Raw genomic sequence first — 16,397 nt, forward strand, 5'->3', positions numbered from 1 at the left:
TAAATTTCTCCGTAATATTACCAACATCTTGTTTGCTAAATTAAATGTCTCCGTAATATTACCAATACCCTGTTTGCTAAATTAAAACACCCTGTTTGCTAAATTAAAGATAAATAATCAGTTAAATATAAAATTTCATTAAGTTCAGTAGTAAACTTAGCTTTAAGAATTCTATATAGAAAATTTGCTTAAGCTTTGTATTGAGAAAATTTAGTAGGAATTACCCCGGGAACAACGTCTTCAAATCAAAAGATGTGGGACCCTTCTTTTCCCCTTTACAGATTAGTTTCTATTTGTTCAGCATTTCATAGTAACCGTTGCAATTTAATGTGTACTCCTTTAGTACTCCCTTACACTTACTCTTACAACTCTAAAACACCTAACCAATCGATATTATCGTCTTTATAAATTGGAGAAGCTAAACAATTTTTGCTTTGACGTTTGGGGAATTATACCAATAGTGACCAAGACGCACCCTTTTGTATTGAACTAAATTTTCGATGGTAGCAATTTGAAGTGATGAAAGAACAATTAACCAACTTATGCTGAGAAACCTATTCTCCCAAGGAGTCTAATTAAAATTGCCTCCGGTAAATAAAACCATCTGTTAAGATACAACTGTCAGTTATGATAACATAGGCCTTCTGATAATTTTCGAGAATGACAAATATTGGTGAACTTATCAGCGGCCATCTTTTTTTTTTTTCATTTGACAAAACTTCCTTATAATGAACATATGTGAACTTTTTTCTCTCAAACAAATCAAAACCAAAACAAAACAACAGTCAAAAAAAATGAGAACCAATGGGAAGAGCACAAAAGAAGGCAAAAACTTGTTTTATTAGAGCAGGTAAAGTTATGGCAACAATTTTTCTATAGTAAAAAACAATTTTTGCTGATCAATTGTCTTCAGAAAGGCAAAATAATAAATTTTGGACATTGCACAAGGAATATTATCCATATTACACATATAAAACTTTTAGATCTAATTGGATGAAAAAACTCGTGACATCAGCTCACAAAAGCGTTTTGACAATCGCTAAAATCAATGAATAAAAATAAAAGCTGCATAATTATCTATTGTATTCCTCAAAATTGCTCTCTATTGACTATTATATATTTCCAAAATAAAAAGAATTGCCTGCTGGTTAAGCGTTTTTACATTTAACAAAGAAACCATTCCAGCCGTAAATGGGTATTTCTCAGACAAACCGGAATCGTTCTACAATCATTGAATAGAATTAATGAATATATTTATTATAATGTATAGTCTTCTTTTTTTTTATGAAATGGCTACCGGAGCAAAACATTGGAATAATAAACAAGATGGTACTTAGTTTAATTCTACTGAATTCTGTGATAAAATGCCTACCATAGTTACCATAGTTAAACATTTGAATAACAGTTTGGATAACACTTTTTTTTTTTTTTTTTTTTTTTGCTTTTTAATTTTCTTACATAATTTTTTTTCTTTCTTTTAACAACTCGCTCAACTTTAATTTTCTTTCTTTTAAAAACTCGTTCATATTCAATTCTCTTTCTTTAAATCTAAAAACAAAATACAACAATAATAATAATAATAATAATAATGATAATAATAATAATAATAATAATAATAATAATAATAATAATAATAATAATAATAATAATAATAATAACAATAATAATAATAATAATAATAATAATAATAATAATAATGATAATAATAATAATAATAATAATAATAATAATAATAATAATAATAATAATAATAATAATAATAATAATGATAATAATAATAATAATAATAATAATAATAATAATAATAATAATAATAATAATAATAATAATAATAACAATAATAATAATAATAATAATAATAATAATAATGATAATAATAATAATAATAATAATAATAACAATAATAATAATAATAATAATAATAATGAGTAATTAAGACTTGAGAGCCATTCGGCTCATAAAAAAATAAACAATTAAAGTCTACTTTAATAATACTGTTATTTTTTTTTTAAAAAAAAAAAACACATTACAAAGGATCATTAGACACGGTCATTCAAACTTTACCAAAAAGCGCCAAGTTATTATACGCAAGCGCAGTAGTAACTTTAAAAAAGTCAAATTTTAATAATGGCTACGGTCCGTAGCAACGAATTTTTTTCTTTAGTTGACTGATTATTTATACATGTTTTCACATTAATCAACATTTTAAACTCTTTCTAAAACTGAAATCATAATAAGTATATCTCAGTTGCATAAGAAAATGAGTCAAATAAGATTAATATTATATCAAACAGTTTAAAGTTGCGCTTTTCTAAGTAAATTAACATTCTTGAATATGCTGATTTGTTTACACTCTTAAAAACACATTATCTAATTTTCTGAGCGTAGAAATTTAATAATTTTTTCGTTTTAAGTTAGATAAATTGTGTCTAGATTTGAAACTGTATTCATATCTGAGATTACAATTTTTTTTTGTGTTAAAATATATAGTTCTTCTGACTTATAAATTTTACTATCTATGACAGAGTGTATTTTACTATCTATGACAGTTAGATACCCAGTATCCCAATGACATAGTCTATGTTCAATTCTTAATTTATAATTAAGTAGAGCTATATTAAAATTAATAATAATACAGGGTTCATGGCACTCAGGGAAAACTATATACTTTCCACCGCATGAACTCAGGGAAAAAATATTTAAAAATATAGGAAAAGCAGGGAATTATCAGAGGAAAATGGATTTTCAAAACTGCCATGAACCCTGTAATAATAATTGTATTATTATTATATTGTGGTTTTGTCTTAGTGAAGCTACTGCAATGTTTGCACTTGCTCCACTATGACAAAACCACACATATTATATGGTAGTAGTACTAGTCTAATATTACTACCATATAATATATTTGTGTTTATATATATATATATATATATATATATATATATATATATATATATATATATATATATATATATATATATTTATATATATATATTTATATATATATGTATTTATATATATATATATATATTTGTGTTTATATATATATATATATATATATATATATATATATATATATTTATATATATATATTTGTATTTATATATATATATATATTTGTGTTTATATATATATATATATATATATATATATATATATATATATATATATATATATATATTATATATATATATATATATATATATATATATATATATATATATATATATATATATATATATATATATATATATGTATATATATATATTCTAATAAATAAGACAATTCTTTTAATTTTTGTTAAAATCATTTATTTTATAGATATTTTCAAAATGGCTGTGGATCTTGGAAAGATCACTTTACATGATGGAAATCATGTCATATTGCCTTTGAACAATATGACGTAATTAATCATTTTAGTACAGATAAATGTTAAATTTAATCAATGTGTAACTTATTAAACTACTTCCTTACAAAAATCAAAAATTTTCAAAACATAACATATGCTAATAAGAACTCCATAATTATAAAACTATAATTATGGAGTTTTAAATTAAATAATCTTGTTCTTTTCCCAATAATTAGTTTTTATAACAATTTATAAAGACTTAGTCTCCATTTATAAGTAAAAGTATAAAATAACTGGTAGTATTAATAAATTTGTATTAAAATATTGCAAAAATATCAATAAATCATTACAATAATTTCTTGAAAACTTATAAACAGTTGTAGCATTGTATACAATTATGCTAATATTATTATAAAAAAAAATCATTATAATGCTTTCATAAGACTTTTAAACAGTTTTAGCAAGTATATATAAATTTGCTTCTACTAATTTAAAAATAAATTATGAGTTGATAAAATACTGGACTATATATATATATATATATATATATATATATATATATATATATATATATATATATATATATATATATATATATATATATATATATATATATATATATATATATATATATATATATACTAATAATAAACTCTCTCTCTCTGTGTTTGTGTGTGTGTGTGTGTGTGTGTGTGTGTGTGTGTGTGTGTGTGTGTGAGTGTGTGTGTGTGTATAGAGGGTGGAATGGTGAACCTCAGAGGTATTTTTCAAACTTTGGCAACAAAATGTTTACGATTAGTTCTGTAACAATATATTTCCTTTGTTTCTGATACATCAGCCTAATTATAGCAAATATTATTTTAGTTAAATAAATTTGTAATCAAATATCAAAATATATATAACTATCAATAACTTAAGTTTAGAGGTATTAAAAACAAACCTCATAAATAAAGTTTGTTATGAAAAAAATAATAATGATAAATGGCTACAGTTTAGTAATATTAAATCTTTAACTTTGATAGAGCATAACACATTTTTCACTTTACATTCAGATACTCAAAGTTAATGCCAAGTGATAGTTCTACCAGCTGCTTTCCTGAATCTGTATAATGGTAGGATGTGGCAAATTAAAGCCCACCTTTGATTTGCGTAGCTTATACACATTTTTTATTATTAATCTTGAATAGATTTGCTTACTATTTTTATTTATTATATATAAACACAAATATATTGTATGGTAGTAATATTAGACTAGTATTACTACCATATTACATGTGTGGTTTTGTCATAGTGGAGCAAGTGCAAACATTGCAGTAGCTTCACTAAGACAAAACCACAATATAATAATAATACAATTATTATTACAGGGTTCATGGCAGTTTTGAAAATCCATTTTCCTCTGATAATTCCCTGCTTTTCCTATATTTTTAAATATTTTTTCCCTGAGTTCATGCGGTGGAAAGTATATAGTTTTCCCTGTTTATGTTGAAGGATATATTACTTTTGCAACTGAATCCTTGTTCCCAAAACATATAGTTACTATAGTAATTCATTTATCTAATATAGCTACTATTTATTATAAATGTTATAAAGCCACTGTATAGAGCAACTTTTAATATTAAAAAAGATTTAAAAACTGGATACTGTAAAGTTACTTCAATCTGAATATTAAAATAAAAAATATTCCTTGAGTTTTCCCTGATTTTCAAGATTTTCAAGAAAAATTCCCTGACTTTTCTTGGTATTCCCTGATTTTCTAAATTTTAAAAACTTTTCCCTGGTTTTCCAGGTTTTCCCTGAGTGCCATGAACCCTGTATTATTATTAATTTTAATATAGCTCTACTTAATTATAAATTAAGAATTGAACATAGACTATGTCATTGGGATACTGGGTATCTAACTGTCATAGATAGTAAAATACACTCTGTCATAGATAGTAAAATTTATAAGTCAGAAGAACTATATATTTTAACACAAAAAAAAATTGTAATCTCAGATATGAATACAGTTTCAAATCTAGACACAATTTATCTAACTTAAAACGAAAAAATTATTAAATTTCTACGCTCAGAAAATTAGATAATGTGTTTTTAAGAGTGTAAACAAATCAGCATATTCAAGAATGTTAATTTACTTAGAAAAGCGCAACTTTAAACTTTTTGATATAGTCTTAAGCTTATTTGATTCATTTTCTTATGCAACTGAGATATGCTTATTATGATTTCAGTTTTAGAAAGAGTTTAAAATGTTGATTAATGTGAAAACATGTATAAATAATCAGTCAACTAAATAAAAAAATTCGTTGCTACGGACCGTAGCCATTATCAAAATTTGACTTTTTTTAAAGTTACTACTGCGCTTGCGTATAATAACTTGGCGCTTCTGAATGACCGTGTAGAAACATCCGTTAAAAATCTTAACAACCAGTTAGTATAAAAAACACTTGACACATTATGTCCCAGGATGCTAAACTACAATTTTATTGTGTTTACAAAACACAAATATAACTTTCTTCAATTTATTATTGATGAAGTTATGTTACGTTTCAGCCTTTAGTTTTTCGACTGGTGCATCAAACCGATGTAAAAACTGTAAATAGTAAAAGATTATAAAGGCTATTTATCATATGAATTTATGGTAATAATTTTTGTTGTCTCTAAAACTGCTGGATATGACCAAATATGGACATTTTTTCGTCATCATCCCCATGCACATTTTTTCGTGGAGTTTTTATGCAAAAATAAAGAAAATACGAATTGCATGAGTCAACTTTTAAAAAATGTCAGCCTTTGATAAATTTATATGCACGAAAAAAGGCTTTTTAATAAAAAGTACAAAAATACAATGCATGACTTTAAATCCATTGATGAGGTTAAATTGGAGTTGATACTGGTTCAACACACCGAAAATTCCTTAAAGTTATTATTGTTTTTAAGTGATCTTTGAAAAGTTATCCTGATTATACAACTTAGTGGAAGATCCGCAATGAATTCTTCCTTGAGACTAAGACTTCAAGGATGAACTTTTATTTCTAGGATGAACTCTTAAGATAAAATATCTTCAATTGTAATACAGTAGCCAGCTCTACCATTTTTTGACATCTGAAGATTTCAAATCCCTATCTTCCTGGTATAACCATTCTCAATTTTTATCAGTTACATTTAACAAGCTGGTAAAGTCTTAACACACAAGTTGGTAAAATGTAAATCAATACAAGAAAGTTACAAAGGTCAACAACCTTGTATACTTTCTTTTTTTCATTTTTTTTCAAACCTCACCAAATTTGATTCCCAATCTTTCTTATTCAACTCTAAAAGATGACTATTTTAAGACATCTGGGTTTTAGTCTCATCAAACAACAATTTGATATTTAATTTAATTAGAAACAAATAAAAAATCTTATAAGTTAGGCAACCAAAAGAAGTTTATAAAACATCAAAAGTCAGGTAACAAACATCTTATTTAATATAAAGATTTTGTAACAAGCATGCATATAGTTAGCAAAGTAATACCAGGAATTAATTGAAGCTGTGTTACCTTAAACTGTACCTATCTAAAGATAGAAAAAGATACGAGAAAATAGTTTTTAGCTGAGGGAGGGGGAGATGGGTTGAGGGTGGGTGGATCTTTTTAAATTATAATACTTTCTAATGGTATTTTCTGTTTAAAAATGTGGTATGTGATTTCTACACTTATGGTGTCATTGGAAACAAAAAATTTAAAAAAAATTTTTTTAGCCATACCTTTATTCCTATTGTTTTAAGTAGTTTTAAAGAATGGAATATTGAATTTAATAACCCTAGTGCATTAATAAAGAATCAGTTTTGTATGACACTGAAAATAATGCAGCTTAATGTCAACGTAAAAGGAAAAAACTAGATAACATAAAATAACAAAAGAATTTTAAAAAAATAAAGTTTAAAAAAGGAAAGCGTGAAACAGTTATGAAATGTTGCTCCATCCCACGAATATCATGGGATCCAAAATAGTAAGTGGTGAGCGACAACTTACTTCAACAAGCACGCGACGTACATATCCATTTTCCACAAGAGCATTTACTAAGAAATAACAAATTTAAAGAGATACATAATGTTGAAATTGAAATACAAATCATTCAATTGACCATGAAAATAACTTACAAAAGTCAATAAGCGAAGACTTACCATGTGTTGCAATTTTGCAACACATCGTCACCATCTTCATACACTTTACCTTCTAGTTCGCAATCTAGAATTATTTATCAGTTTAAAGGATGTATCATTATAACAAACTAAATGAAAATTTATTTGTTACAAAAAAATATTGTTTACTATCATGAGTCGGGTGAAAATCTGGAGCGAAACATTTAAAAAATTCTTCCAAGCTAAGTTTGTCGTCAAAGTTGTCGTCTGTCGATGACATCATCTCTCCAACACAAATTTTTCTAAAAGTTGGGTTGCTGGTGATCTAAAAAATATGGGGAAAAAAAACAAAACAGTTTTATTAAAAAAATCTGAAATAAAGAAAAAAAAGTAGGGTTGACATTGTGTCTCTAGCTTATTAAAGGCGCTAGATGGATCAAACAAAAAACTTTAAAAATTACATCGGCCGGTAGCTCCCCTTCTAATAGTTTCATTAATTCAAACATATCTAACGCTCCGTTCACATCTCTGTCATGAGAATAAAAAAATCTTTGAAGTTGATCTTTATATGTTTGCCTTGCACGAGTTTTTATGCTCTCAAGGTGATTTATGAGTGATAATCGCAACTCATCACGATCTTTTTGTAAACAAACAACTGGAAATATATAGTAAACAAATAAACTACTAGTGTTTGCCATACTTTAAAAAAATGCGCGTGAGTTTTATTTAGGAGAACTGAATAAATATCTTATTTAAGTTTTTATGCACAAATTTAAAAATAAATAATCTAAAAGTGACTTTTCTGCTTTTCATTAAAAAAAAAAAATCTCCAGTTTTACTCCATTGATGAGACTCAGAACTCACCAGGTTTTGGCTTGCTTTTATCCATTTCAATTTGTTTGCTGATTTCTTTCTTCGCTTTGTCATCTGAAAAAAAAGTTATTTTATATAAAAAAGGAATTGAGATTTATTATATAATTATTATATAATATTATATAATTGAGATATTAGTTTTTTAATTTTACCAAATATGAGTTTCGTGGAATGTTGGTCGAATGTGTTATCATTTATGTAGAGAGAAAATCATCTTCATTAAATAAAATATAAAATATAAACTATTATTATTATTATTATTATTATTATTATTATTATTATTATTATTATTATTATTATTATTATTATTATTATTATTATTATTATTATTATTATTATTATTATTATTATTATTATTATTATTATTATTATTATCATTATTATTATTATTATTATTATTATTAAATAATACTGCTGGGGTAAAGCAAATTTGTGCTTGCTTTTGTAACCGACGTTTTTTTCCTATCGTTAAATATTTTTAAAAATAATCAAGATACATTTTAATACAGTTTCTAAGTGAAAAGTTCTAGAACAACTTTATATTCAATTACAAAGTGTTTTTGTATTGAATATAAAATATTTTAAATTATTGCAGGCTAATGTGTACAATGATCTCTCCGCTCAGATTTGCAAGGAAGTGAAGAACAAAATCATCTGCCAAGAAGCATTCTAAATGATTTGATTGTTGTCTACTCAGTTAATGAGGAAAGAGTTTTTTAAATTACATTTTTGATAAAAGAGAAGCAAAGTACAAATATCAACAAATTGTATATTTTTATTTAATTTGAAGTGTAATTATAATTTCGAGTTTAATTATAATAGTTAAATATGATTATAATCTTACGCTGATTTTATATCGTTTTGAGCGCACTCACATGGATTGCACACAAATGAACAGAATTGAATGAGCATATTTAAATGAGCACATTTAAATGGGCACATTCAAATGGGCACATTCAAATGGGCATATTCAAATGGGCACATTCTTGGCCCAAAATACTACCTTCCTCGCAGGACGTTGTTGCCACTAAGGTTATCGATTCGTTCTTAACGCATGCATCTTTAAAAAGTTCACACCTGCTGCTATATGTTTTTCTGTTACTTCCACAAACAAAGGAAGTTTCTTCAAAACACGATCGAATGCATCGGCATTCTGCTTTACCGTTACTTTCCATGCATTCTTGCCCCTGAGCGCAAAATACCACATCACATGACTGCTGTTCTTTATCTATCAATACAAAAAACTCATATATATATATATATATATATATATATATATATATATATATATATATATATATATATTTAAAATGGAAACATCGTACTTTTAGTATTCCATATTCTTTTTGTTTGTATGCCACCCTAAAAAGATAAGTTGTTACCAGCTTTAATTACAAATTGAAATTTTTAACTAAAGCTGCTAATCGTTAATTTGGACATTGATTAGTTTTGATTCATAATAAAAAAGAAACAAATTCACGAAGTTTAATTTATTATTTATATAAATTTATTATTTTTATAAATTATACAAAAAAAGACAACAAATTTTTGAGTAAATAAAGTTAAAGAAAATAAACAACTTATTAATCCGTTCACAAACTTATAACCGATAAAACGCTAGTATTAAAATCTCTAAAACGATTTTAGTGTTAAGTTCGCGTGTGGACATTAAAGAATTTACTTACTAGAGCAAAAACCAGAAGAATATACAACTGCATCTGTAAAAAAGAATAACATTTTTTAAATAATTCTAATATTTATATCCTATTTTTATCTCTTTAACGTTTATGATTAAAAATTTACCAATTTAAAGTCAACTCAAAAAATCTTAGGACGTTTTAAAATCTTCAACCAGAAAAAAAAAGTTAATAAACTTACTTTAAATTGTTGATTACTTTTTCCAATGAAATTTTATTCCCTTGATAACCGCATAAATTAAGAGAAATGAGGACAGCGCAAATAAACAAACACGCTGTGATTTGTTCATTTGTGTAGATGTTGTGCTACAGGATGTCACAGTTAAACTTTGTTTGATTATATCTTGATTTTGTTTTTGTTTTTTTTTTTGTTTTTTTTTTTGTGTGTTTCAGAAGATTTTTTCTTGTTCAAATTTTGATGGATCTTTTAAAATTTTGAATTTTTTTAATTAATACTTTAATAAACCTTCTTCATTTAAAAAAAGTTTAGAAGAAAAAAAGAGATTCAAATAATTACTATTTTGAATGAAATAAAATTTTTAACTATTTTTAATTAGAAATAAAGCTTGAGTTTTTAAATAATTATAAATATGATAGAATATACAATTTTATTTAATTAGATAATTAAAAAAAAAAAAACATTTTTAAAACATTTAACATTTTTAATTTAGTTAAAATATTCTTCATAAAGTGAAAACAATTTAACCAACAGTTGACTGAAGATGAATTTTCCAGGAAGCCTGGTAACCAAGTTTCATTAACAATTTCATGTACAGGTTTGCTAAAAAAAGATATTAAAAAAGATAATTAAAAAAAAAAAGATAATCTAAAAAGGTTCCTTTGATGAAGTATGAGTTTTAAATTAAAAAAAAAATAAAAAGAAAAGAAATTCATTGATTATATTTCTTTTTTTTTTGTCATTTTTTTTCAATACAAGATCCTAGAAATACCACATTTTTTATTTCAATTAATTGTCAGGTAATTTTTTTTTTATATATATAAGTACCGCAATCTAAAATTGAAATCGAAAAATCATTATAACTTATTTAGCATTAAAGTGGGCAAGGAATTGTTTAGTTTAGAAAAGTCTAGTTTAACCGTTTATTCAAGTTCATTGCACAGTTTTAATGTGAATAATAAACAGCATGTAGAAACCATCCTACTTTTTGAAAATTTGATATAAAGCATCCCGTCATCCCCCGGAAGTAAAAAAATGTTTTTAACTTTCTCGAAATTTTCAGACTAGAAATTTAAGACAACTTAGAAAATTAAGTGCTTTTTTTCTTTATTTGTTCATTAAATGAAAAATAACGAAAGGGTTGTAACTAGATAGCATTTAGTTAACTTTCAAGTACTAAATTACTCTTTTTTTCTTTTGCTAAAAATATTTTTACACCGAGGAACACCTATTGAGAAGTTCTTTTTTTAAACGTTGCAAATGGCACATTTTTAGAAACAAAAATTTCTCAGTTTGGTTAAAGAAGACATATCTTTTATATTACAAAAATTTACAGGACCTCTTATTAAAAGACTTTTATCGACCTCTTGACTTGTTTTTGTCTAATAGGCATCTCATTGTGTGATTTTGTAAGTTTGGTTTTTGCAATTTGATATGAACGAATATTCGCTAAATTTGTTTAGTTTAGAAACCTTTTTATTGATTCCATTTTTATCGTATCGTATTATCGTATAACGAAAATCGATTTTTAAATTCAAACATTCTTCGTAAAAGGTAAAATTTGCGAAGTCTCACTAATTTATACGGAGAAAATATAATTGCATTTTAGGGGGATGTGCTAGTTAAAATTTGTTTGATGAATAAATATTGTGGAACTCTTTAACTTTCTTAAAAAATTCTTTTAACGCTCAAATAAATCTGTTATTTCTAGTGACTTCGGGGATCTACAATAATCTGAATGACACTGTAATGTAGGGGAGAGGGGGGGGGGGGCAGCTTTTCACATGCGTGATAATGATCTGAATGATGCTGTAATGTATGTAGTTACAGTTTTAAATATTTGGTAGTTGAAAATGTAGGTAAATTTAATTAGAAAAAAAAAAAAAAGGTGGAATGAGAACTGAACATTTGTTCTTCAATTTTTAACCTATAAAAATTACATGAATTTGATGAAATCAACTGTAAGTAAATGACTTGGTTTCGAACAGCCTGTAAATTGCTTTTTGTTTTATTAACTCTAAGATTAAAAAAATGTTTCAACATTATGCCTGTAATTTTAAGGCTGCAAGACTTTTTTTAAATGCTTTGCAGTGTGCGGGTTGACAGATTTAATCAAAATATTAAATAAGACACAGAGAAGATAGAAACTCAGAATAATACGTGTGATGAGGCTTTTGGAAGTATAACATTTCGAACACCGAAAAGAAAAAGAGGTCAGCAGCTCACAAAGTTTCATAATTTTTATACAGATTTTATAGATGTTTCTCATTAAAATATTTTATATTCTGTCAGTGTAAAGTACAAGCACCAATCTGTAGCCCTCCAGTTGTTACAAAACTACAAGTCCCAGGATGCTCTGATAGCTGTAGGATATCCAGATATAATGGGAATTGTACAACTGGAGTGCAAGGAGTTTGACATGTTAGTTTAAGACCTTTAAAACAGTGATAAGCAATAGGGTATTTTGCTGCTTATCATTGAGAATCATAAATCACCTCCCCTGGGCTCTCCTCTACCATCCCTTAAACTAAAAACTTCATGATGCCCCAACCCCTGACTTAAACTGTTTGACACTGTGCTGCATATTCTTAGTAGAAAGCTAGGTGTGCCACCACCAAGCACAAAAGAACTGCTTCACAAAACAGAAGGACTGTAAGTATTCAATTAACTTTGCATTAGAAAGACTAAGTATTCAACTAACTTTGTTTCTCTGGAGAGAGAGAGAGAGAGAGAGAGAGAGAGAGAGAGAGTATTAAAAATTAGTGATTGAAGAGGTTGTTAAACAAAAAGAAGAACTTAATGAATGTCTCAAGGGACGCTTTGTGTTTCTTAACAGAGTGAACTGTTTTGCAATCAATGTCCGATTTGTTTTTGAAAAAAAAATGAAGTAGTTACCTAGGCATTGGCAGTAAAAGATACCAATGCTAATCATACCAGCGAATTTTTCCAGGTCTTGGTGAAAAAGATTATTCAAGAATATGAACTTAAAGAAGAACAAATTTGTTCTATCCAACTGACAATGTTTCAAACATGATTTTGACAAATTCATAATTTTATTAGTGACTGCATAAGAGTTTATTGCATAACAAGAATTCAGAAAAGTTGTTTGTTCAGAAATTTTTTTCTAATAAATATTGTTTAAAGCACTAAATGGTTGGATTATTTATATCATGGTTATGAAATAGCTAATGTTAACATTTTACTACAGTAAATTTGTTGTTTCAAATTGGTTACTTATGAAGTCGGAGTCGGTAAAGTTAAGTATGGAGTTGGTCCATGATAAAATCAAGAAGTCGGAACAGCGGCTTACAGACTCCACAGCCTGATCCGAAATATATCTTGATACGGACTAATTCGAACACTGGTCGGATATTTGGTGCCCGCGTCCATCCATAGCAGAAACTTAAGAGTTGTTATCGCTGGCTTGCAGACATCATATTCTAGTACTGATCATTGTGGCATTCTTCTAAAACTGTATGGGAACCACCTCCTCTCTCGTGGTTCAGCTTTTCAAACGCTTTCAGGAATGCATGCATTCATAGAAATGGCCAATTACAAACCAGAGGTGCAGCAGACGACGTGGCAAGTATAGTGAAAGACGTTAGGCAAAGCATCGTCAATTTTGCCATGAAACATCTCGTACAGAGCCACCCGAGAGATAATTATACAAAGAACTCTTGGTATTTATAACTATTTTTCTAAGTCAGGGGTGGGGAACATTTCTGAGCTTGGGGGCCGCATTACCCTTAAAAAAATTGTTTGGGGGCCGCACTAATAAATATGCAAATTTGGTGTATAGTACTCTTACTAATGCTATATTTCTTAACGCATCTTGTATCACAATATTTCTTAACGCATGTATCACAATATTTCTTAATGTATCATGTATCACAAAAGTTATCGATGACTTTTCTGATTCTGTTTCTTTTGAACCAGAGCTTGAATATTTGGCACTATCTTCGTAGTTTTAAGCTTTAGTTGGTCTTCAGATGCTCATCGGTCAAATGTGACCTTAAACAAGACTTGATAAATGTCATGTGTGAAAACGTAGATTCACAGCAGTAGGTTGTACCAAAGCAGCTCAGACGCCTGGCAATTTGATGGAGTTTTGGATACTCAACTGCAGTTTTCCAAATTTCCAATGAATCCTTCTTGTTGTCAAAGAGAGATTTTAGGATACTGTCCTCAGAAAGCTCAATCAATTCCATCTGTAAATATTCTGGAGCTGTTGAAATTTCAACAAGATGAGGCTGAAAAGCTAGTTTCGGTGTTTCATTATGTTCTTCAAAGTCTTTAAACCTGTCATTAAATTCTGTAATCAAAGAATCCAGGACTGTTTCATATCTTGATATATCATTATTTTCTAACCTTTTCTCATTTTTTTGTTTAAGAATAATTTTTGTGAGTTCTGGCAAATGTTCTGTTGATAAATTTGACTTAGAAATAGCATCTTTGAGAAAAACAAGTTTTTTCTTGAATGCCTGAATCTGTTGCCGCATTTCATGATTGACTTAGTTTTACCTTGCAATGAACTATTCATCATGTTATGCTTTGCCATCAGATCGCAGAGGAATGCAGTATCTCTACAAAATTATGGATTAGAAAGCTCACAGATCTCCTTTTGACTTGTAAAAAACTCCTCAATTTGTTTTCGAAGCTCAAGCAATTTTTGCAGAACTAATCCTTGTGACAGCCAACGAACTTTGGAAGAGTAAGGAAGATCCACAGAATGTGTTTCTTCATCAGATTGCAAAAGGTTTTGAAACTGTCGATGGCGTGAAGAATTTGCCCGTATATAATTTACAATCCCTATAACTTTTTTTAATGTGTCATCCAAAGTAGCAGCTTTTGCACAAAGACTTTGCTGATGGAGAATACAATGAAATGTAATCAGACAATCTGTATCAGGCAATTCTTTTTTCAGGAAGCAATGAACCCTTCATTTTTTCCACGCATAGAAGGAGCTCCATCAGAACAAATACTGACTAGTTTTTTCAACTGAAGTTGAGCCTGACAAATTTTTTCTTTAAAAGCAGCAAATGTATCACAGCCTCGTGTTTTTCCTTTTAGTGTTGCTAAAGCAAACAATTCTTCATAACTTTTAATGTCTGCAGTTATAACCCGAATAAATAACAGAAGTTGGGCAGAATCAGTCACATCAGAGGACTCATCTAAAGCAATTGAATAATATGCGTCCTCCATTTGACATATTGAGATTAATTGCTCAGAACTATTTGTAGCAAGCTCATGTTGACGGTCCGTAGTTGTTCGCCGAGAAAGCGAAAGCTTCTTATACTTATCCACTTTATCTGGATCCATACATGACACTGCTTCAATGAGGAAGCCTTCAAGGTTTCAATATCACTATATGGTTTTCCTCCTTTGCCAAGAATGAGAGCAATTTTATATGTTGCTTCAGTTGCTCTATTTCCATGTTCTTGAACAATTGAAAATGTCTGCTGTTGTTTGCTCTTTTGAGACTTCAGTTTTGCTAATGCATTTTTTTGAGCTTCTCCCTCTAATTTTGCATACTTATGATCCTTATGAATGTTTTCATAATGTCTCTTCGCTGTAGCATTCTTCAAAGTAGCAATTGTGAGGTCACACAACAAGCAAAGCATTTTATCCTTGGTTGGAATCATGAAGTAATCTTCCTCCCATTTTTCATTAAAAGACCGATTTTCCTCTTGCACTGTTCTTGCTTTTTTAGGGAGAACTGACATTTTGACACTAGTTGAAAAATTAGACATAAATAGAAAACCATGATATGCATTATAATACAAAAACTTGCAGTCAATCGATTTCTACTGTCACAAAAAAAATCCGTACGGTGTTTTTATTTATTCATTTTGTTTTGTTTTGTTGTTATTTCTGTCAATCAATAACTACTGTACCAGCTTTGCCAAGTTAAACAATTTTTTCCCTTAACTAACATTAGCATTCATACACTTTACTATAACTAAAAGGTAAAACGAAGTAATTTTTTAAATTTCATTATTTTCTCTAAAATATTTTAAAAAAAATTTAAGTTCTTAATTTTACATTTCGTGGCCGCACAAAGAGTGTCTGGGGGCCGCAGGTTCCCCACCACTGTTCTAGGTGCTGCTCCTGCCAGAGGAGTACAATATGTTGCCCGAAGCAATGACTCATGCTTGGTGAACTAGTAAAGTCACATAGT

At 27.8% G+C, this 16,397-nt stretch overlaps 2 protein-coding genes and 1 long non-coding RNA gene across 5 annotated transcripts; 1 reads left to right on the forward strand and 2 right to left on the reverse strand.

The window, feature by feature from the left end:
* Positions 1 to 1,416: 1,416 nt before the first annotated feature.
* LOC149876324 (follistatin-related protein 1-like) lies at positions 1,417 to 10,319 on the reverse strand. Of its 3 annotated transcripts, none has more exons than XM_090075583.1 (10): positions 10,148 to 10,230; positions 10,030 to 10,062; positions 9,670 to 9,706; positions 9,348 to 9,572; positions 8,336 to 8,398; positions 7,933 to 8,126; positions 7,661 to 7,796; positions 7,514 to 7,577; positions 7,362 to 7,408; positions 1,417 to 1,548 (listed from the first exon to the last, which is right to left on the reverse strand). In XM_090075583.1, exons 2-9 carry the CDS (start codon positions 10,060 to 10,062, stop codon positions 7,363 to 7,365), a joined length of 798 nt encoding a protein of 265 aa, XP_089931709.1. In that variant the 5' UTR covers positions 10,148 to 10,230; the 3' UTR covers positions 1,417 to 1,548; position 7,362. The 3 variants fall into 3 exon arrangements, with proteins under 3 accessions (XP_089931709.1, XP_089931707.1, XP_089931708.1); XM_090075581.1 differs by having other exon boundaries at positions 1,420 to 1,548; positions 10,223 to 10,319; XM_090075582.1 differs by lacking the exon at positions 1,417 to 1,548 and having other exon boundaries at positions 5,995 to 7,408; positions 10,223 to 10,319.
* LOC149876325 (uncharacterized) lies at positions 3,320 to 9,094 on the forward strand. The gene is made up of 3 exons (XR_016448814.1): positions 3,320 to 3,403; positions 4,402 to 4,461; positions 8,940 to 9,094. It is a non-coding gene; the product is annotated as an uncharacterized LOC149876325 (long non-coding RNA).
* A 4,491-nt stretch (positions 10,320 to 14,810) lies between the features above and the next one.
* On the reverse strand, positions 14,811 to 15,421 carry LOC149876326 (general transcription factor II-I repeat domain-containing protein 2-like). The gene is made up of 2 exons (XM_090075597.1): positions 15,206 to 15,421; positions 14,811 to 15,083 (listed from the first exon to the last, which is right to left on the reverse strand). Exons 1-2 carry the CDS (start codon positions 15,419 to 15,421, stop codon positions 14,811 to 14,813), a joined length of 489 nt encoding a protein of 162 aa, XP_089931723.1.
* Between the last annotated feature and the right edge of the window lie 976 nt (positions 15,422 to 16,397).

The sequence above is a fragment of the Hydra viridissima genome, unplaced genomic scaffold (genome assembly GCF_058129835.1).
Source record: "Hydra viridissima isolate aposymbiotic clone 2 unplaced genomic scaffold, HvirCarnegie_v1 scaffold_22, whole genome shotgun sequence".
Taxonomy (NCBI): domain Eukaryota; kingdom Metazoa; phylum Cnidaria; class Hydrozoa; order Anthoathecata; family Hydridae; genus Hydra; species Hydra viridissima.

What these genes read in the sequence shown, in the direction of transcription:
- LOC149876326 (XM_090075597.1), bottom strand. Translation starts at nt 15,421, where the DNA reads ATGGAGGACGCATATTATTCAATTGCTTTAGATGAGTCCTCTGATGTG. An exon ending in AACTTCAGTTGAAAAAACTA is followed by an intron (nt 15,084 to 15,205) that starts GTCAGTATTTGT and finishes ATTCTCCATCAG; the next exon opens with CAAAGTCTTTGTGCAAAAGC.
- LOC149876324 (XM_090075583.1), bottom strand. Translation starts at nt 10,062, where the DNA reads ATGCAGTTGTATATTCTTCTGGTTTTTGCTCTA. An exon ending in TTCTTCTGGTTTTTGCTCTA is followed by an intron (nt 9,707 to 10,029) that starts GTAAGTAAATTC and finishes TTATCTTTTTAG; the next exon opens with GGTGGCATACAAACAAAAAG. An exon ending in TTTTCACCCGACTCATGATA is followed by an intron (nt 7,578 to 7,660) that starts GTAAACAATATT and finishes AAATAATTCTAG; the next exon opens with ATTGCGAACTAGAAGGTAAA.